The 26888-nt window shown below is 40.4% G+C and overlaps 1 protein-coding gene across 1 annotated transcript in view; it reads right to left on the reverse strand.

Moving 5' to 3' along the window:
• The window catches only part of MYO3A (myosin IIIA), a 233234-nt gene that overhangs the window by 32189 nt on the left and 174157 nt on the right, over window positions 1-26888 (reverse strand). Inside the window, exons 26-31 of the mRNA XM_059404999.1 lie at window positions 26465-26670; window positions 15429-15540; window positions 12696-12858; window positions 10973-11096; window positions 6053-6944; window positions 4003-4147 (exon numbers count right to left, since the gene is read on the reverse strand). Coding sequence (XP_059260982.1) covers window positions 4003-4147; window positions 6053-6944; window positions 10973-11096; window positions 12696-12858; window positions 15429-15540; window positions 26465-26670 — 1642 coding nt within the window. The remainder of the gene's footprint in view (window positions 1-4002; window positions 4148-6052; window positions 6945-10972; window positions 11097-12695; window positions 12859-15428; window positions 15541-26464; window positions 26671-26888) is intronic.

A 26888-nucleotide genomic window follows, 5' to 3' on the forward strand; every position in this document is an offset into this window, starting at 1 on the left:
TTCCATTTTCTAGTGTTATACTATTATTATTTTTTAAAAGATTTACTTATTTCTTTGAGGGAGTGCATGTGTGTGAATGGGGGAGGGGCAGAGATAGAGACTATCAAGCAGGCTCTATCTATCAAGCAGGCTCCCTGCTGAGTGCAGGGCTGACGCGGGGCAGGGGCTGGATCCCATGAACTTGAGATTATGACCTGAGCCGAAATCATAAATTGACTACTCAGCCGACTGAGCCATCCAGGAGCCCCAAGTGTTCCACTATTTTTAATTAGTCTGAGTTAAACTCAGTCTCTTTTAATTTACTTAGTGTCTTCTGAGTAAACTTAGTCATTTGGGGTTTCTGACCCTCCTTTTTTCTCCCCGGGGCCACATCAAAGTTGGGAGTGGAGTGGGGGGGTGCTTTTGCAGCCTCAGAGCATCAGTGAAGTTAGTCCTTCCGCTCTGTAGCTACATCTCAAACTTTCACTGGCATCTGCTGAGAGTAACTGCTCTCTAGTCTCTGGTCACTAGCATCTACTACTTCTGCCAACATCTTCCCTTTCTCCTTGGTTCTGGGTTGTTGGGTCCACCCAGATCCTTCTGTGTCTTTAGGCCACTTCACAGTCTCTTGTGGGCTCTTCCCCTGCTGTTCTCCAGGACACAGGATAACTCAGATGTTTGCCAAGTTCACCTTAAAAAAGCGTCAGAGAGTATGCAACCTCTCTCTATAGAACAAAAGGCTCTCTCTCCTCTAAACCTGAAGTTAAAGAAATGTCCTAAATTACAATCCTTTCCACATAAACTGAAATTTTATTCCTGGCATTTTTCTTAGGTCCATTTAAAAAATGTCGGATTGAAGAATAAAGTGAACGATCAACTTTCTTATAATATTCTTCTGCTTTAGTTCTCTCCAAAGTCCTCAGCAGAGAATTCTGAGAGAGAAAAACAGAGTTGGAAGCATCATGCTTCCTGATTTCAAGCTATATTATGAAGTTAAAGTAACCAAGAGAGTAGGATGTTGGCATGAAAACAGACACCAAGATCAATGGAACAGAATAGAGAACACAGAAATGAACCCAAGTATATATGGTCAACTAATTTTTGACAGGGGCACCCAGAAGACACAAGGGGAAAAGATAGTTCCTTCAACAGATGGTGCTGGGGAAACTGGGTATCCACTGGCAAAAAAATAAAACTGGACTCCTCTGACATTGCAAAAAAAAAAAAAAAAAAAAAAGCTCCTCAAAATGGATTAAGGACTTAAACATGAAACCTGAAGCCATAAAAATCCTAGAATAAGATATAGGGAACAAGCTCCTTGACATTGGCTTTATCAATAGTTTTTTGGATATGACACTCAAAGCTTAAGAAACTATCCAAAAAGCTTCTGCTTGGCAAAGGAAGCCATCAACAAAATAAAAAGGCAGTGTATGGGATAGGGGAAGGTATTTGAAAGCCATCTATCAGGTAAAGAGTGAATATCAGATAAACAATTAATATCCAATATATATAGGGAACTCACACAACTCAACAGCAAGAAGACAAGCAACCCCAGTTTAAAATTTGGCAAATGACCCAAAGTGGCATTATTCCAAAGAAGACATACCAATGGCCAACAGTAAATGAAAAGGAGTTCAATATCACTCATCATGCAGAAAATACAGATCAAAATGCCAATGTGATATCATTTCAACATCTGCTGGGAAGCATATTATCAAGAAGGCAAGAGAAACAACTGTGGCGAGGATGTGGAGAAAGGGGACACTTATACACGGTGGGAATGCAAACTGGTGTGGCCAGTCTGGAAAACAATAAGGAGGTTCCTCAGAAAAAGAAAACTAGAACTACCCTCCGACCCAGCAATCTCACGTCTGGGTACATAACCAAAGGAAGCAAAATCAGTACTTCGAAGAGATATCTGTGCTCCCATGTTCACGGCAGCATTAATCACAATAGCCAAGACATGAAAACAACCAAAGTGTCCACCAACAGGTGAATAAAGAAGACGCGGCGCGCCTGCACCCACGTACACAATGGAGTATTATTCAGCGATGAGAAAGGAGTCTTGCCATTTGAAACAGTATGAGTAAATCAGGAAGACATTAGGCTAGGTGAAATACATGAAACACAGAAAGAAAAAGAAATGCATTATCTTGTATGTAGAATCTAAAAAAAAAAAAATCAAATGCACGGAAGCAGAGAGCACAACTGTGGTTAGGAGCCCTCGGGAGGTGGGAGGATATGAGGTGTTGGTTATAGGGCGCATGGTTGCAGTTACGAACGATCATGAAGTCTAGAGATCTCACACAGAGCATGAGGATTATAGTTTATCATACTGTACTCAATACTGGAAATTGGCTAAGAGAATACATCTTGGGCACTCACGTCATACACACACCCAGTGGTAACTGTGGGAAGAGAAGGTCTGTGAAGTAGCTTGACTGTAGTAATCATTTCGCTGTGTGTATTTTGTATCAAATCATCAAGTGGCACGCCTTAAATATACACAATTTTTATTAAACACACACACACAAACACACACACACACACACACGGAGTCCCTGAGATGTTTAAAAGTGTAAGTCATAACGAAGCATCAGTAGGCTCTCCTCCCTCCCTATCTGCCCGTCCCGAGGAAGCCACCTCCCTGCCCCACCCCTCCTTTCCCCTTAAGCACAGGGCTGAGCTGCTTACACAGGGAGCCCTGCCTGGCACCCCTTGATTCCCCGACACCGCCAGCCCCTCACTACCCTGCACTCACCAGGCCTGCTGCACATATAACCCAGAGGGAAGCCAAAGTCCCCGCCTTCCCCCCCTTCTATCAGCAGACCATCTGCGCATGCGTCATAGGAGGCCATCAAATCAATGGACATCTGGGTTCCCACGTGTTGTTTCTTAACAGCAAGGGGTTCTGGGCCAGTGCCTGAGAGCAGTGGGGAGAAAGTGCCAGAGAGCCACTTTTTTTTTTTTTTTTTAAAGCTTTTTTTTTTTTTTTTTTAAAGCTTTTGACTTGAAAATAGTGTGACAGCATAACTGATCGAAACATTAAGATATTTTCTCTTCCTCCCCTATCGGACCAATAGTCAGGCTCATCTTAGTATTTTCCTGCCTAAGGGATTTTCACAGAAGCTGCGTAAGGTGAACAGCATTTCCAGGTAGGGGAAGGTGCTGAGCAAGTGTGAAGCCTCCAAGAATGTGAGGGATAAGAAATAGAGATTCTCCCAGACAGAGGTCAGCAGCGGTGGTGATAAGGCTTCAGAGATGATGGCTACTCGGAGCATGTATGGACCAGTTGAGACTCCTAACCTAACCGTTTCTGGGAGCCTCCTGCAGTTTCCAGGTAGAGGAGCAGGAGCTCCTAACCTGAAGGGGTCATGAGGCCAGTGAGAAGATGGGTGTCCCAACAGTAACTCTGTGGGTAAATAACTAGTGATCTCAAACTCGACCTGATCCTTGGGTGGGTATATAATGCCACAGGGCCTTTGCACGGTCTTGGAGAGTGGAAGGTCTGATAAATACTGAGTCTTAATCCCCTACCAGTTTGGTGAAATGGGAGCAGAGGGTGACTTAGGTGGACCAGAAGAAAATGTAATAATGCATTTGGGTTTGTACAACTGAATGGAGATTTGAACCTTCCATACTCTACTTAAGGTTGTAGACACTGACAAAAGGAATGGATATATTTTATTTTTTGCTCCCTCTTATCAAACCTACACCCTGCCCCACTCCCCCAAACTCCATCCCTTTTTACTCCCTTCTGGTATCATATGCCAAGTTCTAGTTAAAGTGTATATAAAGGGAAAAAAGAAAAAGAGAGAGAGAATGAAGTCAGAATATAGGAGGTATGTGGAATATTCTGGAAAGGTTTTTATCTATTTATGAGAAATGGAATGAAATGAAGGTTCTCCCCAAAACAGAACGCTAGTTACCTCAAAGCTGCCGGAGAATAAAGATCAGAAACAATAAACAAAGTATCTGGCACAGCCTTTCCCGTCAGGAGGTTCTAACTCTACTGATTTTTACCTGAGAGGCACTGCTGAGAAGAAACTCGTCTATTAAGTGGCTTATGAGGACAGTTACCCAGATAGAGAGGCTTCAGTTGCTGTGACAAAATCATTTCATTCAGTTTTTTCTGCAGAATGAAATATTCTTCAGATAACTTTGATATCTAAAAAGAAGGTCATGTGTCAGATTAAATCAAGGAAAAGAATTCACAGGGCTCCACAGGTACCCTGGGGGCTGAAAAATGCCTGACTGACAGTCCCCCAGACTCTTCTCCAGAACCCACCCTGACCATAGTCTGAAAACCCAAGGTCTGGAAAAGTCCTCGCCTGGCCAAGCCTCCTCCCGCTTCGTGCTACTTGCGCGTCTCACATTTTCCATTTAAAGCTGCCAAATGTGTCATGCTACTCGAAGCGTTCCATTCTGATCAGCTCCTCCCGCCTGGTCCTGAGACCAGGCTCCTGTCCCTGTCCCTCCGCAGCAATTTTGCTTGTAGAACCCTCTTTTGCCTTGGAGTGTGTTAACCCCGTCTTTTCCTCTCCAGTGTTCTCAGTCTGACTTCAGGCCACTCTCCTGCCACCTGACCCCTCTGCCTCTGTCTGGTCTGCCCCCGGGCTCTGTTACACAGCGGTGCTGCTGGGCCGCAAGTGGGGCTCCTGCTTTTTTGCCTCTAGCTTCGTCCCCGTGGAGCACTGAAGCTACTCCTGGGGCATTATTAGCCAGAGCCAGGGAGACAGCTTGGAAATTCTACATCTCCTCCGCATCCCTGACACACAGTAGGTCAGGATTTGAATCTCCAATCTGGTGTTTAGGGGGAGAAAACATACGCACCAAGGAAAAGAAAGACCGTATGTGTATTAAACTCTCTATTTTCATGTACTTAAAAAAAAAAAAAAATAGAACAGGAGGGCGCTGGCAGAGCTGTAGGAACAGCCAGACATTGGGAGATGTTTGGGCCACACCTCTAACATGAAAGAGGGGTCCAGGAGCAGCTATGGTGTTTTGGTATGGGCTCACTGTCAGGACAAAATGCAGAGTTCAGGGTCCATGAGTATTAGGCAGTCCCTCTTTGATCTAACTCATGATGAGATCCATCCCTCCATCCCTCTAATCCTCCATCCCTCCCTTCCTTTTTAAAAGTATGTTCCATGCCCAGCATGGACCCTCATGCAGGGCTCGATCTCACAATGCTGAGATCAAGACCTGAGCTGAGATCAAGAGTTGGATGCGTAACTGAGCCACCCAGGTGTCCCTAATGATATTTCTGCCATGATTTTATATGCTATTGACTATTCTGGCAATGCATATTAACTTATAATGTGCATTTTAGAGGTCATCTAGTTAAAATCCTTCACTTTACATAAGAAAAAATAAAGCTGCCCACGCACAAAGTGCTTTATGAACACCTAGGCAGAAAGCAAGATCTGGAATCGGCTTTTCCAGAAGCTGCTCTCTGTGGTCTCCCTCCAGAGCACTAATTATTAACGTTCCATACACAACCCATGAGAAGCTCTGAAGCCATCTGCCTCCTTCTAGAAACAGCTGAAACATGCCTACTCATGGCACAGATATTCTCCAACAGGGAATCTTTCTTTGTGGGTTTTCTCTATGGCCTCATTGTCATGGTGTAACACGTAGAGTTTCATCTTCATTGCTCATATGTCTGAGTATGGCTATGCCTAATTTTGAAACCTAGTGAGGTCTACTCAAAATTTGGGACAGAAAAAGCATAGACTTCAGAGGATTTGTAAAACTTTTTTTTCTTTGGCTCTAATGAAAGATCTCAGATATGGAAATTTGCATTTTCAAATGCCAACATTTTAGTTAGCTGGTCTCTTTACTATACAAGATTTCTGTCATATTTTACATTATTTCTTATGACACATTTCTTATGACACATAGCCATAAAAATTATGGCTATTTGAATAGCAAAACCCTTGAGGCATTACAAAAGAGGTTTGCAGTTTCATAAAAACAGACGAAATAGAATATCAGTTACTCATGAGCTGTAGGTTTACTTCAGTTACTGTGTGGTTCCCCAAGATTTCTCCTAGTAAATCTATTTACATACCTGTTTTGAAAAGATGGCCAAATCACATGCTTCTTTCTCTAAAACTGCTTTCAGGTCTTTGTCATTCTTTGTCCTGAAATTACAGGATTCCTCATGTTTTGTGGGACAGGAATACAGATCGTGAGTATTTCTTGCTACTTCGGTCGGTGTCGCAACAATCTTTTGATTTTTAAGAGAAGACGTCCTGTCCTTCCTTACTTGCTGCCTTCTCTTGTAGCCCCGGAATTTGCTCTGAATGAACACGGCTGCTCTATCTTCTTCCTGCACTTGGACTGTTGCTTCGGACTGTCTCTCTTGGGCCATCCCCGGTCTCAGATGGCTCCATGTTGGTGCTTTCTGGGTGACCACTGATGTCTTCTTTTCCTTTTCCTTGCTATCTGCGTTTTGGTGGACTGACTTTTGGCTAAGACTAGGTTCCAACGTTTTTTTAAAAGAAGGCTGCTTTGTCTCATTTTCCACTGACCAAAGTCGTGGGGAACTTGGCTTTTCTGACAGGGCCTTCCTTTCTAGATATATTGCTTTGGATTCTTCAAAATTCCTTTCCTCCACATACCTCTGGTAGTAATTCTGGATCACAGAGTCCTCCTTCTCCACTCTCCTTATCTTACTGTTCTCTTCCAGGTCTCTCATGCACTTCTTTTTGGGGTGTCCTTCTGTCCAAGGGTCTCCGACCGGCTGTGGTTCTCGCTTAGCCTCTTCCCCAAACATGTTATTCATTTTGTTCTCAGTTTGATATTTTCTGTTGTTATTTTCAATGGCCCGAGTGCCTTCCTCTTCAGCTTTGAAAGTAGAAGTCTTCACTACAGGTGTACTTCCTTTATGGTTTGGAGCTGGAATGATTATTTCATTAGTAGAGACTGCATTTTCTGTCTGTTTCTTCACAGAAGATTCCCTGGGAGAAACAGATTGCATCTGAGTACAAGATACTGAACTGGAAATTATTCACCACTTCCGGCAATAGCTACACACTACCATGGTGTTGGGACTACAGTCCAAGGGGGCAAAACAAGCTCAAAGTAAAAACTTCTCAAGTCACATTAATCAAGTCCTTCCTAAACGTTCTCTCTGGCAGCAGAAGTTGGTGGTCGCTCAGATTAATGATAAAACCAGTTTCAACTTCGGGTGAAAAATATCCTAGCGTATTTTCACCCGAGGCATCAAAATTCTAGGAATTTAATCACTTCAAGATGTGTCTTTTTCAAAAGGAAGCACCTACAGGGAGGAGAAGTTGTGGAAAATGTGCCTAAACTTGAAACTAGCAAGCTGGGTGTGTTCACTAGGCTAACGTGCTGTATAAGCGTGAAGTCTGCTGATCACAGGAAGTATCGTACAAAATTAAGGGAAGCAATGTTCCCGCTACAGTTCATGATCATGTAATATGCTGACCAAAAGTGCACAGCTGTTACTTTACCAATATTCTTCCAAAATGATTTTCCCTTACCTTGAAGATAACATCTTCTCTACAGCCTTTTTTTTTTTTTTTTAAAGCCACATTTTTTTTTTTTTTCTTTCTTTTCTTTTGGTGAGGACAAAACCCTCACAAGAGCAATATGGCCATAAAAAGTGTGCTAAGGTACAGTGAAAAAGTCATAACCTGACATGCTACTTGGGGGAGTTTTGCCAAAAACTTTTCAATTTTAGCTCAGGAAAGCCATGGAAGAGTTTTGGTCTTTTGCAGTCTGTTTGAACATAAGGACCTGTCTTAAACCTGAACTTGGAAAAAGTTACTGGAACTCAAACTTCCTGATCCCATTGGCTACTTCCTAGGCCTATGATAGCATCTTTAGGTTTATGTGGGAGGCACAGTAGAGTCTCTATTACTCTGCCAGGAACAGAGAACTAGGTGGGGTACCAAGAACCCATCATTTCAATGAGTGGCTACACTAGTATTTTGAATACTATGAATACTTTGAATACTATGCTAGTATTTTGAATACTTTCAAAATACCCCCAGAGAATGCTTATATTAGTCAGAATACAAGTAATGAGAAAAAGATAAGCAAACTATATCACAAAGCTATAGTAATCAAAACAATGTGGTACTGGCCTAAAAGCAGACTCATAGACCAATGGAACAGAATAGAGAGCCCAAAGTAAACATGTGTAAGCATTTATGGTCAATTAATTTATGACAAAGGAGCTAAAAATGTACAATGAAGGTAGAATGGTCTATTCAGTAAATGGTGTTGGGAAATTAGACAGCCACATGCAAAATAATGAAACTGGATTCCTGTCTTACACTACTATAAAAACTAACTCAAAATGGATTAAAGACTTGAACATAAGACCTAAAATCCTATAACTCCTAGAAAAAAATGTAGGTGGTAAGTTCCTTAACTTTGGTCTTGGTAATGGTTTTTTTTTTTTTTTTTGATTTGATGCCAAAAACAAAGGTAACAAAATCAAAAAAGAACAAGTGGGACTACATAAAATGAAAAAGCTAAAAACAAAAAAACAAAAACCCAAAAACAAACAAACAAAACAAAACAAAAAAAAAAAAGAAAAAGCTTCTGTGCACCACAGGAAACTATCAATAAAATGAAAAGGTGACTTACTGAATGGGAGAAAATATGTGCAACTCATATATCTGATAAAGGGTTAATATCCAAAATATATAAAGAACTCATGCAACTCAACAGCAAAAAAATAACCTGATTTAAAAATGGGTAGAGGATCTGAGCAGATGTTATTCAAAGAAGATATGAAAATGGCCACCAGGTGCATGAAAAGGGGCTCAACATTACTAATAACCCAGAAAAATACAAATCAAAATCTTGATGAGATGTCACCTCATACCTGTGAGAATGGCTATTATCATAAAACACAAAAGAAAACACGTACTGGTGAAAATGTGAAGAAAAGAGAGTGCTTATGCAATGAGAATGCTGCATGTCAGTGGGAATGTACATTGGTGCCATTATAGGAAATAATATGGAGGTTCCTCAAAAAAACTAAATAGCAATACCAGCAATCCGACTTCTGGCACTATATCCAAAGGAAACAATGATCTCAAAGAGATCTCTGCACTTCCATGTTCATTGCAGTATTTCTCACAAAAACCAAGAGCTGGAAATAACCCAAGTGTCCATTAATGGATGAATGGGTAAAGAAGTTACGGTATATGTATACAATGGAGTATTATTCAGCTACGAGAAAGAAGGAAATCCCGTCTTTCTTGATAACATGGATGAAATAAACCAGACAGGGAAGAAAAATACTGCATGGTATCACTTATGTGTGGAATCTGAGAAACAAAAACAAAAACAAAACAAAAAAAGAAACAGAGTTTTGGCTGTGGAAGGGTTAAGTGGGGGAAAAAGGGAGAGTTTGGTAAAAGGATAGAGCCTTCCACCTATTTGATGAGTAGGAGTAATCACTGTTCAGTAGAACTGAATTTTGCTAAGGGAGTACAACTGAAATGTTCTCACCAAAAAAGCATCAAAGAGAACTATGTAAGGTGATGGATGCAGTAATGAATTAAATGGGGGAAATCCTGCCACAGTGTATATGTATATGAAATCATCATGATGCACACTTTAAATATAATTTTATATGTAAATAATTTATAATTTTATGTGTAAATCATAAATTTTCTATGTAAATACCTCAGTGGAGTGGAAATTTTTAAAAAGATGAACTAGTTCTTGGGATCTAGTGTACAGCGTGGTGGCTCTTGATGATCCTGTATAATGGACTTGAAAGTTGCTAAGGGAGGTGTTCTTCCCACACACAGTTGTAACTACCGAGGTGAGGGAAATGTTAACTAACTTCACTGTGGTAATTATTTTACAGTATATACATGCATCAAATCATCACGTTGTACACCTTAAACTGACCCAATGTTACATGCCAATTCAATCCCAGTAAATTCGGAAAAAAAAAAAAAAAAAGACAAGGGGCCTGGGATTGGGGCTGGAATGACCTCTGTCTCTTATAGAGAGATACAACATAGGCATCTTTCGATCAATTCAAGTTTTATCAATGAGGCAAAATCTACATATTTATATCCCTTCGCCTTAATCCCCACCGAGACCCTCCACGACCCTACTGTACCCTTTGCATATCTTTACAGGAGAGTTAACTCGTGTTTCTAGAATCATGCACTTATTGGTTATATTTCTTTTCCATGACTCTGTGAGCAACTTTTAGGACCAGGGTTTTGTCTTAATTATCTATGTGTCCCCACAGCTTAGCATAAAGCCTTCTGTATGAATGAATTCGGGTGGATCTACTAATACGCACGTAGAAATATGATATGGAGGTTCAAGAGAAGAAAGAGCCCAGGGCCATGTTTTGAAGATTGGATTACGGTTTAGGAATTAATGGCATATTGGATATTTGGGCCATGGGAACGAATGAGAGAGCCCAGAGATGAGGATATTTAGATGGGAAGGAGGATTTAAACATGGGGAGAAGAGGAGGAATGAGCAACGGATACTTAGAATTAGGAGCAGAAATGTAGAGAGAAGTCTGGCAGAAGCCTAGGAAGAGAAAAGCTGGGGAAGGAAAGGGCGATCATCAGGGAGAAATGCCAGTGAACTTCCCAATAGGATGAAGAACACAAGAGCGGCCACTGGGTGTTCACTGACATTTTTTTTTTTTAAAGATTTTATTTATTTATTTGACAGAGAGAAATCACAAGTAGACGGAGAGGCAGGCAGAGAGAGAGAGGGAAGCAGGCTCCCTGCCGAGCAGAGAGCCTGATGCGGGACTCAATCCCAGGACCCTGAGATCATGACCTGAGCCGAAGGCAGCGGCTTAACCCACTGAGCCACCCAGGCGCCCCGTGTTCACTGACATTTAATGGTTCAGTATTCGGACCTGATTAGGTGCAAGAAAGACTGTGAACTTTATATTGACTTCACAGATTTGGAAAAAATGTAGAATGTCAAAATGGCATAAGAATGAACATCATTATACCTTTTATTTTCAAAGCTTTTCTTGTAGTCAAATTCCTCACCATAGGTTTGAATGGTTGTTACTGCTGTGTTTTTCATGTTAACATTTTCTTTTCTTTGTTTCCTGACTAGATGTCCTCTTGCAGCTGAAACACATAAGGTGGGGAGCAGTGCTGATTAGAATAAAGACAAAGACACATTACTTAAGTAATAGAAACACTTTTTTTTTTTTGACCATCTATGTCAAAGAGGAAAATTAAAGACTCCAAATAGAACATGTTCATTGAAAATACTGTTCATTAAAAAGTATTGTTCATTAACTAGATTCTTCTAGATGATAAGCTATAGTAAGAAAATAACCAAGGCACCTTTTGTATTAAGGGGAGTCTGGGGATGAAACTGAAATGAAAGAGATTGGATAAGCTGATGAGAAAGACAAAATGTATTCATTTGCTTAAAATCTGCTGATAACTACTTTGGCTATTTATGGGAGAAAGTCCCTATCTAAGTGTGATGTTTTGGACTTTTGGGGCAATTATCCTTGGAGCCAGATACATTTCAGAATTCAGATTTAAACTTTTTTATTTTATAAAGGTAATTCAAAGCAACATTCTGTAATGTTCCCCATGCCAGTGAAGCATTCCATAATTAAAACCATGATTATTTCTCTGGGAAAACTGTATTTTACCATGGGCGATGAATAAAGGGCTATAAATATTAGGTCACATTTCACTGCTAGATGAGGTATGATAAACCTTTTCTTTAGTGTTTTACAAGTTTTGGAATTGAGGATAAAGAATTTGACTCCAAATTATAGGGATTTGCATTTTGATGTTTCAGTGAGAAGTTAAGGGCTTTAAAATCCCCAAAGACATGAACCATTATGAACGGACAGACCTGCGACTAGAACATGAATCTTTCAAATGTTAGTCAACGATTCTGCCCGACATGTCTGTATTCTCCAGAAGGCAGGCTGCAAATCCATGGTGGATTAGAGAATTGATTTAGTGGGCCAAACCTCATGTCTAAAAATGAAGTGAAATAAACCAGAATAGAAAACATCAGAGTGCCTCGCTTGTAGTAGGAGTGTGTATCAGGCTGCAGAATAAAATACGGTTTTTACTATGGAAAAACCGTATTTTTTTTTTTAATTTTTACTATGGAAGTCCAATATTTACTGTATTAAACCATGCCAGGCTCTATGGTTAGTTTCTCCTAGGAAAAATGGAAAGTGAAATCTAAAGCCCACTGAAACATTTTAATAAAAACATGTGAAGTAAGATTATAAATATTATTTCCCTAGAGTTAACAGAAAGAAATGGATGACCTTTAACAAAATGAGATTTAATCAAGTGGTCAAAAATTAGGGCAAGTGTAACCTTTGGAATAAAGTAGGAAAAATATTATTGTCCAAGGGATGTAATAATATGATTCCTGTAATTTGTAATTAATTCGATCACTTGTTGTATCTTGCACAATAGGTCAACTGTGTTTCACTGATGCCTGACAGAAAATTGAAAAATTGAATTATTTTATCTAAAACAAAGCCTTCAAATATTAAAAGTGCCCATCATGAAAACAATCTGATTTAGATGTGGCATAGAGAAAATATCAACATGACAGAGTCTGGAATGAAACACAAAAGCTACATAAAAATGGAGGTTTGTATATATGATTAGATTTTATGTCCATCCCCAAATGTAACATTACGTTTTATTACATCGGGAGACCACCTAAGTGATTACCTGACTGTATTACTATAGCACTCTCTTTCCTTTTCTCCTGTATTTTTTGGTATCTTCTTGAATCCAAGAATCCTCTGACACAGGCTTGAATCAAAATAAGCTTGTCAATGGCTTCCTTTCGCATTAAATTTAACTGTTCCACATGGTAATATTTCAGGAATACCTTAGAAGAATTAAAATAAAATACAAATAAAATCAATGACACACAAATGTGAACATGTCATGTGCTACGCTTTGCAGAACAGACTGTATTCTGACTCTTTTTAGATTTTGGACATCACTGCCTTTCGCTTCTTTGGCCTGGATTTTGCTATAACATTATGGATTTCTATTCTTGAAGGAAATCTCTGTTGGAGAAGGAATACTGTCTAGCAATCGTACGGTTATTTGCAACAGGTTTTGTGGAATGGGCAAGTAAGCATGGAGGGTGTTCAGCTCTTTGACTGAAGTTTTAGCATCATATATTTGGAGCAAAGCTAATTTTTGCGTTTCTTAAAAACTGTATTTCCCAAAGTTAAAAAATCTTACAAACCTAGTTGCAAGATAGAGGACACTTACAGGTATAGTGATTCATCCTTCAAACCTTTATTGAGACCTGCTGTTATGTACTCATCTACTGGGGATACAGAGGTGAATAAGGCAGGGGTGCGGTCCCTCGGGGGCTCACAAGGGGAATAAGGCAGATCGATGGCCCCAGACGCAATTAACAACATTCTCACCAGACCAGTGGCCACCATCGAGAAAGGAGGGCTGATTTTTTCAATCACTGTATAACCAAAATGAATCAGAGAAATACAGGAGCCAGAGGCCTGGAATGGTTCTCATTTAAGCGTTTTCTTCCTCCTCCAGGAAATATGAATATTTTTTTTCTTTTAATATATTTACTAATAAAAGTCATCTAAAAGAGAGTCGATGGAACACACTAAGAGAGTTACTTCAATTCAAAAGTAAGAGCTGAGTCATGAGAACTGGAAACATGGGAAGCTAGTTCCATTACTTGAAACCTTGGCATCACAGGCAAACAGTCTAGCATTATAGGTTCTGATGGAATCCAGTTTTAATTTCTATGGGACTCTACGTGTTAATATATTTAGTCCATTCTACTGTTGACAATTGATTTAAAATTCAATCTGTTTAAAAAGGTCATCCTTTTATTTCTTCATTTATTTTGCACAGCATTAGAAATGTTTCTGTATTGAATACTTTTATCCGTCTTAATGAGTTGGAAAAGGTGAAGTGGAAAAAAACCAAATAGCTTTAAAATGCTACTTAAATACCAAGCAGAACTGGAATTGCAAAGGGCCTTTTTACAAGTTAGAACTCCGTTGGAAGTCAGGCATGTGTTTCAGACCATAAATCGTGAGATTTCAGCCTGATGAAATTCATCATTGTGATCATCTCAAAGAAAATGGTGTAAATAGGGGTGCCTGGGTGGCTCAGGGGGTTAAAGCCTCTGCCTTTGGCTCAGGTCATGATCCCAGCGTCCTAGGATCGAGCCCCGCATCAGGCTCTCTGCTCCGTGGGGAGCCTGCTTCCTCCTCTCTCTCTGCCTACTTGTGATCTCTGTCAAATAAAAAAATAAAATCTTAAAAAAAAAAAAAAAAGAAAATGGTGTAAATAAAATACACATCTTTTTGGTGCTCAGCATCTCTCCTTACTCATTACTGAAGGAAAAATGGATTACTGAATACGTAGGGCATTCAGCCAAAGAGAAATATTTTTTAAATACCTTAAATTGTTACGGGAGTGACTTCTTACGTGAATATTGTGAAAATTCTCTCTGGCTTCTTCCACCCCAAGATAACAACTCATGTGGAAGTATGTTTCACTCTCTGTAGGTCTGTGGTAGGGCTGACCCTGGTTATTCTAGAGCGCTCAGTCTCTCAGTACTTCCTCTCTTAAGACTGGCTCTTTTCTCCACTGGCCCCCAGTGATACATTTAGTATAGCCCTGAGACCTGCTACCATCTTTCTTTGCTTACCTCCCCATTTTATCATGCTGGAGGGTATCTGAAAAGCCATCCTTTGCCCAAGACGCGACCTGTCTTACTTCCATATTCAAAATTTATTATTATTTTTTTACTTCATTCTTGAAGGGATTAAGTATATTAAGATCTCTCAGGTCTCAAGTTCAATACATAAACACACCGATCTCCAAATACATATGGCAAGTTTACTAACAATGGTGAATAGTTTGCTCCAGATAAATTTCAAGTTTACAGCAGATGCAGATTTGAGAATTAGGAAGAAAAAAATTAGATAATTGTAATTCAGATCATTATGATTCTCTGCAGAATATATTCTGTATATTATATGATATTAATATATATTAATGTATTCTGAATATTTACTGACTATATTTGGTGGTAATAAAATAAAATGTTCTGAATATTTACTGACTATATTTGGTGGTAATACAATAAAATGTGTCAGTATGTTTTTAGTACTATCTGAAATGAAGAATTTTTTTTGATTTTTTTTTTTTTGATAAATTTTCAAGAGAAAATTTTCTTGGATTTCTTAAAAGAAACTTTTATAACAACAAAGTATTTCATTTTGCTGAAGAAAACCTTTATAGATTTATAAATTCTATCTATACTCCCTATTTTAAGCTAGAGATTTGGTAACACAAAAAAGCCATAAGATTTTCGAGCACTGTATAATGTTAGAATGCTCAGTAAAGCCAGCACAATCGTTAATTGTTTTTTTCTTAAAAATTACATGAAAACATTACTTTTGTTTTTCCAAGAGCCCAATTATCCAGACCAGCTTTTTCCAAAATGGCGGCGCAGGAGTCGGGACTCACTGGGGGCTCTTCGTTCCATTTGTAGCAGAGAACATGGTACCTTCAAGTGGAAGAAAGGGCTGGTTAGCATTTCACAAGGTTTCCACACCTCAGTAGCCTGGTGGACACTCGACAACTCTGTGCAGGGAAGGAAGAGACTCCCATACTTAATGCAGGGGATCCTGCTGGCATTCTCAGAACTTGCAAGTAGACTGACAAAAATTCGGACCAGTCTGTTTGTGTACATTTGAGGACTGTTTTCTCAGTTTAGCGATTATGTTTCAACACTTACCACTGAAATCCCCCTACAAAACCCCCATCACTAAAAAAAAAAAAAAAAATTAGTTGAGTATTTTTTAAAAGATTTTTTATGGAGTCTTCTGGGTTTCCCACATATAGTATCATATCATCTGCAAAGAGTGATAATTTGACTCCTACACTGTTGGTGGGAATGCAAGCTGGTGCAACCGCTCTGGAAAACAGCATGGAGGTTCCTCAAAATGTTGAAAATAGAACTGCCCTATGGACCAGCAATTGCACTACTGGGTATTTACCCTAAAGATACAAACGTAGTGATCCGAAGGGGCACGTGCACCCAAATGTTTATAGCAGCAATGTTGAAAATAGAACTGCCCTATGACCCAGCAATTGCACTACTGGGTATTTACCCTAAAGATACAAACAATGTTGAAAATAGAACTGCAATAGATACAATTGCACTACTGAGTATTTACCCTAAAGATACAAACAATGTTGAAAATAGAACTGTAATAGATACAGCAATGTTGAAAATAGAACTGCCCTATGACCCAGCAATTGCACTAATGTTGAAAATAGAACTGCCCTGTGACCCAGCAATTGCACTACTGGGTATTTACCCGAAGGGCATGTGCACCCGAATGTTTATAGCAGCAATGTCCACAATAGCCAAACTATGGAAAGAACCTAGATGTCCATCAACAGATGAATGGATCAAGAAGATGTGGTATATATACACAATGGAATACTATGCAGCCATCAAAAGAAATGAAATCTTGCCATTTGCGACAACATGGATGGAACTAGAGCGTATCATGCTTAGCGAAATAAGTCAAGCGGAGAAAGACAACTATCATATGATCTCCCTGATATGAGGAAGTGGTGATGCAACATGGGGGCTTAAGTGGGTAGGAGAAGAATAAATGAAACAAGATGGGATTGGGAGGGAGACAAACCATAAGTGACTCTCAATCTCACAAAACAAACTGAGGGTTGCTGGGGGGTGGGGAGAAGGGGGGTGGGGTTATGGACATTGGGGAGGGTATGTGCTTTGGTGAGTGCTGTGAAGTGTGTAAATCTGGCGATTCACAGACCTGTACCCCTGGGGATAAAAATATATGTTTATAAAAAATAAAAAATTAAAAAAAAGATTTTTTTATCATTTATTTGACAGAGAGAGAGAAAGAGAGCGAGCACAAGCAGGGGGAATGGCAGGCAGAAGGAGAGGGAGAAGCAGACTCCCTGCTGAGCAGGGAGCCTGATGTAGGACTCCATCCTGGGACTCTGAGACAATGACCTGGGCTGAAAGCAGACCCTTAACTGACTGAGCCACCAAACCTAGTTGAGTATTTATAGAAAAGCAAACTTTTCCTGGGTACAAAAAGCAGAAGGATGGCAGTGGCAAGAAGCAGAGGGAAAGATTTTATTTTTTATTTTTTATTTTTTTACCTTCACAAAAATGTTGGAAGCTGATCTTAAAATTGGACGAAGGGCTTAATTCTCTGCAAACCTCCCGTCACTGTCTATATGCCTTTGATCACTGTATTTCCTTGAGTTACACTATGTCTCTCCCTGGACATTTTCTCTATTGGTTTAATACATATAGTTGAGGAAAGAAAGCAAGTAAAGACTTAATGTTAGAGAGAACTGAAATAGGCCCCAAGGTTTTCAAACCGACCAGGTGAATGAAAGGAAGAAAATCTGGTTTACCCTGGTCAACAATCTTGTGCAAAAAAAGGCCGCTTTCTACAGTTTTTAACACTCCCTTATTTTTATTTAATTTCTTGGTGCAAGATTAACCTGCCAGTCCAGAGGAGACAAAGCATTGAGTTTTGGTAGGTTCTGAATTTCAAAAGAGAGGTCATGGTGTATGGAAGACTGGGGTAGCATGGTCAGGAGAGTTGAGTTCTGATATTGACTAATTATGTGTGTAAATTGAGACACACAAGGGAACCTCTTTATCAATTTCTTCATCTAAACATGAGCCCGTATATAAGACCTCTAAGAAGAACATATTCTAGCTCCACCAAAATGTCATCCTGTTAAATATGTGGATGAACCAGTTTCTTTTAGGCTCTTTGGAGAATTCTAACCTAGAATGGTCTAGAAAGACGTGATGATCATAGTTTTTGCTGCCTGTGTAAATAATCTTGGGGGGGGTGCCCATTAGTGGGTCCTTATCCTTCAGGTCTGCCAACTTGAGGACTAAATTTACTTGTGGACACCTTATGACTGAGGAGCTACTCTGTCCTCTCAGCCTCCCAACCAACTCCTGGATTTGCTTCTTTCCAGATCCAGCCAGGATCTTATGGCTCATCATATGAGCAACCCTTAGTGAGCTCCCTTTTCTATTTGTAGAGTGACAGCTATCCTTTTCTTATGTCTCCTGTTGAGTTGACAGGTGTTCAGAATGATTTGGAAGCTATCTAGCTGAATTCCTGGGACCAGATGAAACTAAGGTCTCCTACTCCTCCGCCATCTTGGACTCCTCTTCTCCCTCTTGGTCTTTTGTTGCATGTGCTCTGCAAACATGCAAACCTGGACCCCCCAGTCATTGTTCTCTGCCTTCCTTCAGGCTTTGGAAACCTGCCAGGGAAAATCACTGTTCATTACCAGTGTTCTCCCCTATAAGCCTGCAGTTTCCTGAGTTAGCCCAACCCACAGAAACACCAGAATCCTGACTGGTGTCCATGACCAAGTTCCTCACTCAATCCTCACAAGTGTTTAATCTCTCCTGCCCTGTTATCCCCTCTCTGCACTGCTCTCAGCAGGTAAATGTGACTGCTAGTTTACCAGAGGCTTCCAGAGCCAAGCTCTACTGATCTCTTCCCCAGCTATAGATATGTTTGTCCACTCTTCCCTTCTTCTTCTTCTTCAGAGGAGATCTCCACCCTCCATCTGCCCATGTTCTAGATGCCACTTCCACCTTCTCTTCTCTTCTGTGTATTTTCAATCCCTTTTCTCTCTCCTGGCTCCTTCCATTTAGTACAAAACAAACCCTCTCCATGTGTCTCACCGGAAAGAATTCTCTGTCTCCTACTAGCTTTAGAGATCAGTTGAAAGATTGCTTAAAGTAACTCTCCATTTCTCCACTTCCCATCACTGCGTAGCTCCTGGAATCTGATTTAGTCACACAGTAAGGAGGGCTCTTACTCCAACACATAAGGCGTTTTAGAGATGAAATCTAAAGGGATGCCTTCCATCCTAATCCTAAGTGTTCTTTCTGTAGATTTGGATATCGTTGACACCTTTCTCTGGCTTGAGTGTCCCCACGACTGTATCCCATGTTATCCCTGGCTTCTTCTCACTGTTGGTCTCTTGCCAGGCGTCACGTTTAGACTTGCTGCACAAATGCTAGTGTTCTCCAATGTCCCGTCTCTTTCTAAGCTCTCCCCACAGGAGGCTCGTCTACAGGCAGAGTTCTGACCATTCTCCAGTGGATGAGTCCTGAATCTTCCTCTTCTGCCTTCTTTTTTTTTTTTTTTAATTTTTAAATTTTTAATTTCTTTTCAGTGTAACAGTATTCATTGTTTTTGCACTGCACCCAGTGCTCCATGCAATCCGTGCCCTCCCTAATACCCACCACCTGGTTCCCCCAACCTCCCACCCCCCGCCCCTTCAAAACCCTCAGATTGTTTTTCAGAGTCCATAGTCTCTCATGGTTCACCTCCCCTTCCGATTTCCCTCAACTCCCTTCTCCTCTCCATCTCCCCATGTCCTCCATGCTATTTGTTATGCTCCACAAATAAGTGAAACCATATGATAATTGACTCTCTCTGCTTGACTTATTTCACTCAGCATAATCTCTTCCAGTCCCGTCCATGTTGCTACAAAAGTTGGGTATTCATCCTTTCTGATGGAGGCATAATACTCCATAGTGTATATGGACCATACATCTCCTCTTCTGCCTTCTTTACACCAACTTGTAACACATCACCTCTGCCGGCCTGCTCTGTACCTCCCTGCTCATCCCATGGACAACTCAGCAAGTCATCACCTTCCCTCTCCTCTGTTACTATCTACCTTTGTGAATGGTATCACCTCCTTTCCAAAGGCAATAAAGCTAGAAATCTGTGTGTCGTCCTACATTCTTGCTTATTCTCCACTCAGTGCATCCAACAAACTTAAAAACTGCTCTGAAATCCATTTCTTTCTGTCTATTCCTACTGCCATTGCTTGAACTTACTCATCATCTCCTCCCCTCCGGCCCTCTGTAATTGCCTTCCAACTGGTCATGTCCACCCTCCCCCAGCTCTGTCTGAACTGTCTTAATAAGATGAAAATCTGATCATGCCCTTTCCTGAATTGAAAGTCTCCAAAAATATCCCTAGTTCTAAGCCGTGATGTCAAAAACAGGTGCCTTCAAAGGCTGGGCACACAACGTATGTAATTTGGAGCACGGCAGAAATGTAGGAAATACAAAGGTCACACCTGCCAAAAAGCAGTCATTTAAAATGAGCTGCCATATACAAAGATGGGCATGAAATCACCCTCCTCCTCCGTATCCCTGACTGCTTTTCCAGTCTCACCTTTGGCTAGTTTCCATGGACAGCTCGAGGTCCAGTCATAAAAGCTATTTAAAATTATGCCAAAAGGCCATGTTTGCTCATGCCTCCTGCCTTTGTACGTGTTGTTCTCTCTGCCTGCATGTCCTTCATCCTCACCACTTGTTCCTTTATGGAAGACTCACGCTTTCGATATTCTAGAAACTCTCCCTAATGTATCTTTTTTGTTAAATTTCATTTTTTTTGTGTGTGTTCCAAGATTCATTGTGTTTATGCACCACACCCAGTGCTCCATGCAATAAGTGGCCTCCATAATACCCACCACCAGGCTCACCCAACCTCCCAACCCCTCCTCCCCTCCAAAATCCTCAATTTGTTTCTCAGAGTCCACAGCTCTCATGGTTTGTCTCCCCCTCCCTCATGTATCTTTGATGAATAGACTAACTGGGTTAACTGGCATTCTCTTTCCCTGGGTAAGACACATCGGCTGGGATCCATGGCACACCTGGAGCTCACGGGTAGCAGCACTCACTTGTGGGCTTGTGTGCTTCCCCTCCTGCTGGGTGAGCTGTGTTTGCTGCCAAACCTGTTTACGCCTGCACTTGAGGTGACATGATTCAAAAACATATTACATAAGGGCACCTGGGTGGCTCAGTGGGTTAAGTGTCTGTCTTTGGCTCAGGTCAGGTCCCAGGGTTCCTGGGATTGATCCTCTCATCAGGCTCCACGCTCTGTGGGAAGCCTGCTTCTCCCTCTCCCACTCCCCCTGCTTGTGTTCCCTCTCTCTCTATGTCTCTCTCTGTCAAATAAATAAGTCAAATCTTTTTTTTTTTTTAAGATTTTTATTTATTTATTTGACAGACAGAGATCCCAAGTAGGCAGAGAGGCAGGCAGAGAGAGAGAGGGAAGCAGGCTCCCCACTGAGCAGAGAGCCTGATGCAGGGCTCGATCCCAGGACCCTGGGATCATGACCTGAGCTGAAGGCAGAGGCTTTAACCCACTGAGCCACCTAGGCACCCAATAAGTAAAATCTTAAAAAGAAAATCCACTATTGTTTCATTCACTTGATAAATATTTATTGCGTACCTGCTATGTGCCAGGGACCCTTCTAAGTGCTGGAGATCCAGCAGTGAACATGACATTGTATGGTAATGTACATAATTAGGTCCTTCTTCCCACAACTAGTCTGTGAGTTTCTTAATGTCAGAGGCTCTTTTGTTAATCTTTGGATGAAGATTGGGGTTAATCTTTTTTTTCAAGGGCTAGAACGTCATGGGTGCTCAATTAAATGTCGGCTAAAGGACTAATGACCTGCCTCTGGGACTTGCTGGGTTAATAACCATCCAGACGGACCAGCTGCTATGGAGGAAAGTCCCCACATACCCCAACATACTTTCTTCTTCTTTTCTTTTAATGGGCCAGCTTGATGGTTTCTGTTGTGGGATTCAAGACCACAGCACTGTAGATAAAAAGTAATTTGGGGAGCTTGGGGCTGAGGCAAGAATAATAATGAAAATAGTTATAACTAAAATTTATTAATGACATTTTGTTCTATGAATAAATGCCATATATATTATTTCATTTAGTGCTCATAACCACCTAATGAGCAGATACTGTTACCATCATCTTTATTTGCAGATGAGAAAGATCAAGGCTTGAAGCTCACAGCAGTTACTCAAAGTCACTTTGAACAAGGTCACACAGTTTGATAGTGATAAAATTGGGGTTTGAACTTAGATTTTCTTTCTTTCTCCCCCACCCCCAAACCTGGGTTTTCTGACTTCAAAGCATGTGCACTTCCCTACTTCCCTACACTAGTGCCTTCAATGAGTCTTGGTTGTGTTAAAGTTCCCGAAGCTGAACCACAGGGTGTACATGTCTCATGGAAAAACAGAGTCCACTTCGGGGGCCTCTGAGGATAAGTGTTCATTTGAAACAACTATAGTAAAAACCCTGTGCAAGGTAAGTTCATGTAGTGTATCTTCCCCTATGATTATTTCTTTTTCACAAAACAGAAGAGTTTATCTCTAACAGAAGAGACAAAGCGTCTGATGAACTCTGCATCTCACACGGAGGGTTAGTCAAAGGCTAAGGCAGGACAGAGGAGAATGATTTCATTCTATTTACACCTCCACGGGGCCTCTGAAAATTGTTCTGCCTCCTGAGAGTCTCTGCCAATTTAGATGACAGATTTCAAATTAGTGATGGAGAAAAGGTTTATTAGCCTTTTAGTTCTGGAACTTCCTGTATTCAAAATAGCTATTCTCGTGTTCTTTGTATACTTAGTTTTTTCCCCCCTTCCTCATTTATCATGTAGTAATTTGGTATTCTATATAGCGTGGGACTTTGAAATACATATGAATTTATTCTCACTTCTGCCCTTCTAAATAAGCAACTTTCAACTACAATATCATCAAGAAAATAGGCTCAGTTTCCTTACTGTTCATAGTGTAAAACCATGGAAAGCTGAAACTATAATTAATACGGCATTCAAGGCTCTCTCTATGTGATTTTAACCCGGTCAGTTTTCCCATCTTATCTTCTGCCAATTTTTGTCACTTCACTAATGCCCACTGTGCTAATTCAGACAAATCCAAAACCTTCTAAGCTTTTGACACACCAAACAGTATGCTGAGAAAGATTTTTTCTGTCTTTTCCAGAAACGGCACCTACCATTAGATTCTAGTTTAAACCTTCTTCCCTGATTCTCTTATGGGCCCTCCTGGAGATAATCTTTCTCTCCTCTGATCTCTTGTACTGTGTATATCATTCCCTTGGATCTTGGTACTTATTACCTTCCACTGCTTATTAACTTTCCATGTCTATGACTCTGGCCATCTTAATTGCATGGTTAATTCTTTTTTTTTTTTTTTTAAAGATTTTATTTATTTATTTGACAGAGAGAGATTACAAGTAGGCAGAGAGGCAGGCAGAGAGAGAGAGGAGGAAGCAGGCTCCCTGCTGAGCAGAGAGCCCGATGCGGGACTCGATCCCAAGGACCCTGAGATCATGACCTGAGCCGAAGGCAGCGCCTTAACCCACTGAGCCACCCAGGCGCCCCTGGATGGTTAATTCTTGAGGTTCAAGACAGTTTTAAACTATGGTGTCCTCTGCAATGCTTATTACCTTCCACTGCTTATTAACTTTCCATGTCTATGAATCTGGCCATCTTAATTGGATGGTTAATTCTTGAGGTTCAAGACAGTTTTAAACTATGGTGTCCTCTGCAATGCTTAGCGTATTCCCAGCATGGAGCCAGCATGGGTCTTGAACTCACAAACATGAGATCAAGACCTGAGCCAAGAACAAGAGTCAGACACTTAACCAACTGAGCCACCCAGGTGCCTCAGCAGGGTACCTAAAGAAATGGTCATTGAAATGCCATGGTAATTATATTAATATTATATTATTTGTATTAATTTTCAAGCAAGTTAAAGATCAACTCTTCTCCTAAAAAATGAAAAACATGGGACACCTGAGTGGCTCAGGTCATGATGCCAGGGTCCTGGAATCGAGTCCCACATTGGGCTCCTTGCTTGGCGGGGAGCCTGCTTTCCCTCTGCCTTTGCCTGCCACTCTGCCTGCTTGTGTGCTCTCGCTCTCTCTCTCTCTGACAAATAAATAAATAAATAAATAAAATATTTTAAAAAAAGGAAAACAGGTCATATTTTGATTTTAATTTGGCCTTTGAAATTTCTTTGTATCAAGTACTTTTAGGTTCTCTGTATTTACATACAGGATAAAGAATTTACTGATAGCCAGTAAGAAATTCCAGTATTTTTTATTTCTTAGTTTTGGATATAAAATTGGGTCTGCTCTGTGAGAATGGAATAAGTCAGTGTTTGGATGATTACTGTACTTCTGAACCCTACAGTCTCAGCCTTTAAAGTTTGTCTTAAACGATCACTGAAGATTTGCTGATTACGAGAGTTACCGTATTTGTGTAATTTGGTTCTCCATCATGAAGAAGTGGTAGGGTTTTCCTTACTTTAAGGTGCTCAAAATGAATACCTTTCTTGTATTTTTTTCCCTTAATTATAAATAAAAATGAAATATTTACTTATTTATTTACTAGGTTTAAAAACGTATTTCTTAAAAAACAAGCTAGGTAATAATTACTGAATACCTGAATGCGTTTAAACCTTTCTTTTCTTTTTCTTTTTTAAAAAATAACTTTCTTTTCTTTGTCAGGTTTCTAAAGGGGGGGAGAGGAAGGCAAGAACTACCACAGATTGCTGAGGATGTAATAATTTGCAAAAATAATTAGAATTTTTATTTTATAAGTAAAATGAAATAAATAAAAATAAAATAAAATAAGTAAGTGAGGGTCTTGGTTATCACGAGTGAAAGAGTGCTTGACATAAGCCAAGACGTTGTTTTGTTTTGTTTTGGGGGTGTGGTTAGAAACTGTTTAGTTCTTAATCCTAATTTGTACACTCTGAAAAAGGCCAGAAAATGTTACATATAGGGAATTTCTCAAATGCTAGGTCTCCCCTAAAAATTCTAATACTTTGGAAAATTGAAACTTCAAGTTTAATAGCTAATAGTAATCATACAATTGATAAATATAAAAAACAAGCATTTGAAATATTAAATATATAAAGTACTAAACCTCTATATCATCACAAATGTATTCCTTAATATAGAGCTACCCTATGACCCAGCAAATGCACTACTGGGTATTTACCCTAAAGATACAAATGTAGTGATCTGAAGGGGCACGTGCACCCCAATGTTCATAGCAGCAATGTCCACAGTAGCCAAATGATGGAAAGAACCTAGATGTCCATCAAACGATGAATGGATAAAGAAGATGTGGTATAGATATATACAATGGAATACTATGCAGCCATCAAAAGAAATGAAATCTTGCCATTTACGACAATGTGGATGGAACTAGAGGGTATTATGCTTAGCGAAATAAGTCAATCAGAGAAAGACAATTATCATAGGATCTCCCTGATATGAGGAAGTGGAGATGCAACGTGGGAGGTTGGGGGGTAGGAAAAGAATAAATGAAAGAAGATGGGATTGGGAGGGAGACAAACCATAAGTGACTCAATCTCACAAAACAAACTGAGGGTTGCTGGGGGGAGGGGGGTTGGGAGAAGGGGGGTGGGGTTATGGACACTGGGGAAGGTATGTGCTATGGTGAGTGCTGTGAAGTGTGTAAACCTGGCGATTCACAGACCTGTACCCCTGGGGCTAATAATACATTATATGTTCATTAAAAAATAATCAATAAAAATATGTTATATATATCTTAATTCATTTTACATTAATTTCAAATATTAAAAAGGACTGCTTATCCCTAATTGAGTCTTTTTGTTTTCTAAATACTGTTATTTACTGTTGTTTTCTTTTTTTTTTTAAAGGTTTTATTTATTTATTTGAGAGAGGCAGAGAGAGAGAGAATGAGAGAGAGAGCGCATGAGAAGGGAGAAGGTCAGAGGGAGAAGTAGACTCTCTGCTGAGCAGGGAGCCTGACACAGGACTCGATGCTGCGACTCCAGGATCATGACCTGAGCTGAAAGGCCGTTGCTTAACCAACTGATCCACCCAGGTGCCCTTACTGTTGTTTTCTAAATACTGTTACGGAGATCAAGTCTCATTTGATCCTTATCACAATTCCACTGGGCAGTCATGACAGATTTATTAAATAAGAGGAAAAATGAGGTTCAGTACAGGCCAGGGTTTCCCAATCTCAGCACGGGTAACATTTTAGGCTGGAAAATTATTTGCTGTGGGGGCTTTTCCGTGCTATAGTATGCTTAGCAGTATCCTTGGACTCCATGTGCTGGATCCCGACAGCAACCTCCATCCTATCAGCTGTGACAACCAAAAATATCTCCAGATATTAACAAACATTCTTCGAGGGGGAAAAACCTCCCTCTGTTGGGAGTCACTGGTACAGCCCAAGGGTCACCCGGCATGAGCACTGAGATGAGAACCCAGACCCTCTAAGAGCTAGGCACAGAACTCCTTAGGCCTTTCGATCGTCCTGCTCATGGCATGAACCCTATGCAGCCCCATCAGATCTCCCGGCGGACAACAGAAACTTCCAGCCCGTTACCTGCTCTTTCAGTGCAAAATCATCTGCAAAAACAAAATGCCTCCATCCTAGAACAGCTGAGCGATTCTCTTTCCTATTTGTTCCCTGTAATTCTTCTGATGAATTTCTCCATAAACTGTACTTGGAACCTTGAAAAGAAATCCACGTACTGCTTTATGAAGTTGGAGAAAAGTATCCGATGAGAGTAGCCCAGCCTCCGAATTCTTGCTGTTTCCAGAATTCCAGTGTAGCGCAGCTGTAGGAGAACTTTCTCTTTGTCATATTTTCTTGCCTGACGTTCGTTATTGGGTTTGATGCAACGGACAAAGTGAGGTTGGCCCACCACCATTTTGGATAACAAATCCATCAGGGAATACTGTAATATGCAAGAAAAATAAATTTCTCAGTGTAATGTACATAAACTTAGAGGCTCGTAAGTCTATTTATTTATTTTAAAATATTTTATTTATTTGTCAGAGAGAGAGAGACAGAGAGAGAGCACAGGCAGGTAGAGTGGCAGGCAGAGGCAGAGGGAGAAGCAGGCTCCCCGATGAGCAAGGAGCCTGATGTGGGACTCGATCCCAGGACTTCTGG

The sequence above is a fragment of the Mustela nigripes genome, chromosome 6 (genome assembly GCF_022355385.1).
Source record: "Mustela nigripes isolate SB6536 chromosome 6, MUSNIG.SB6536, whole genome shotgun sequence".
Lineage (NCBI taxonomy): Eukaryota > Metazoa > Chordata > Mammalia > Carnivora > Mustelidae > Mustela > Mustela nigripes.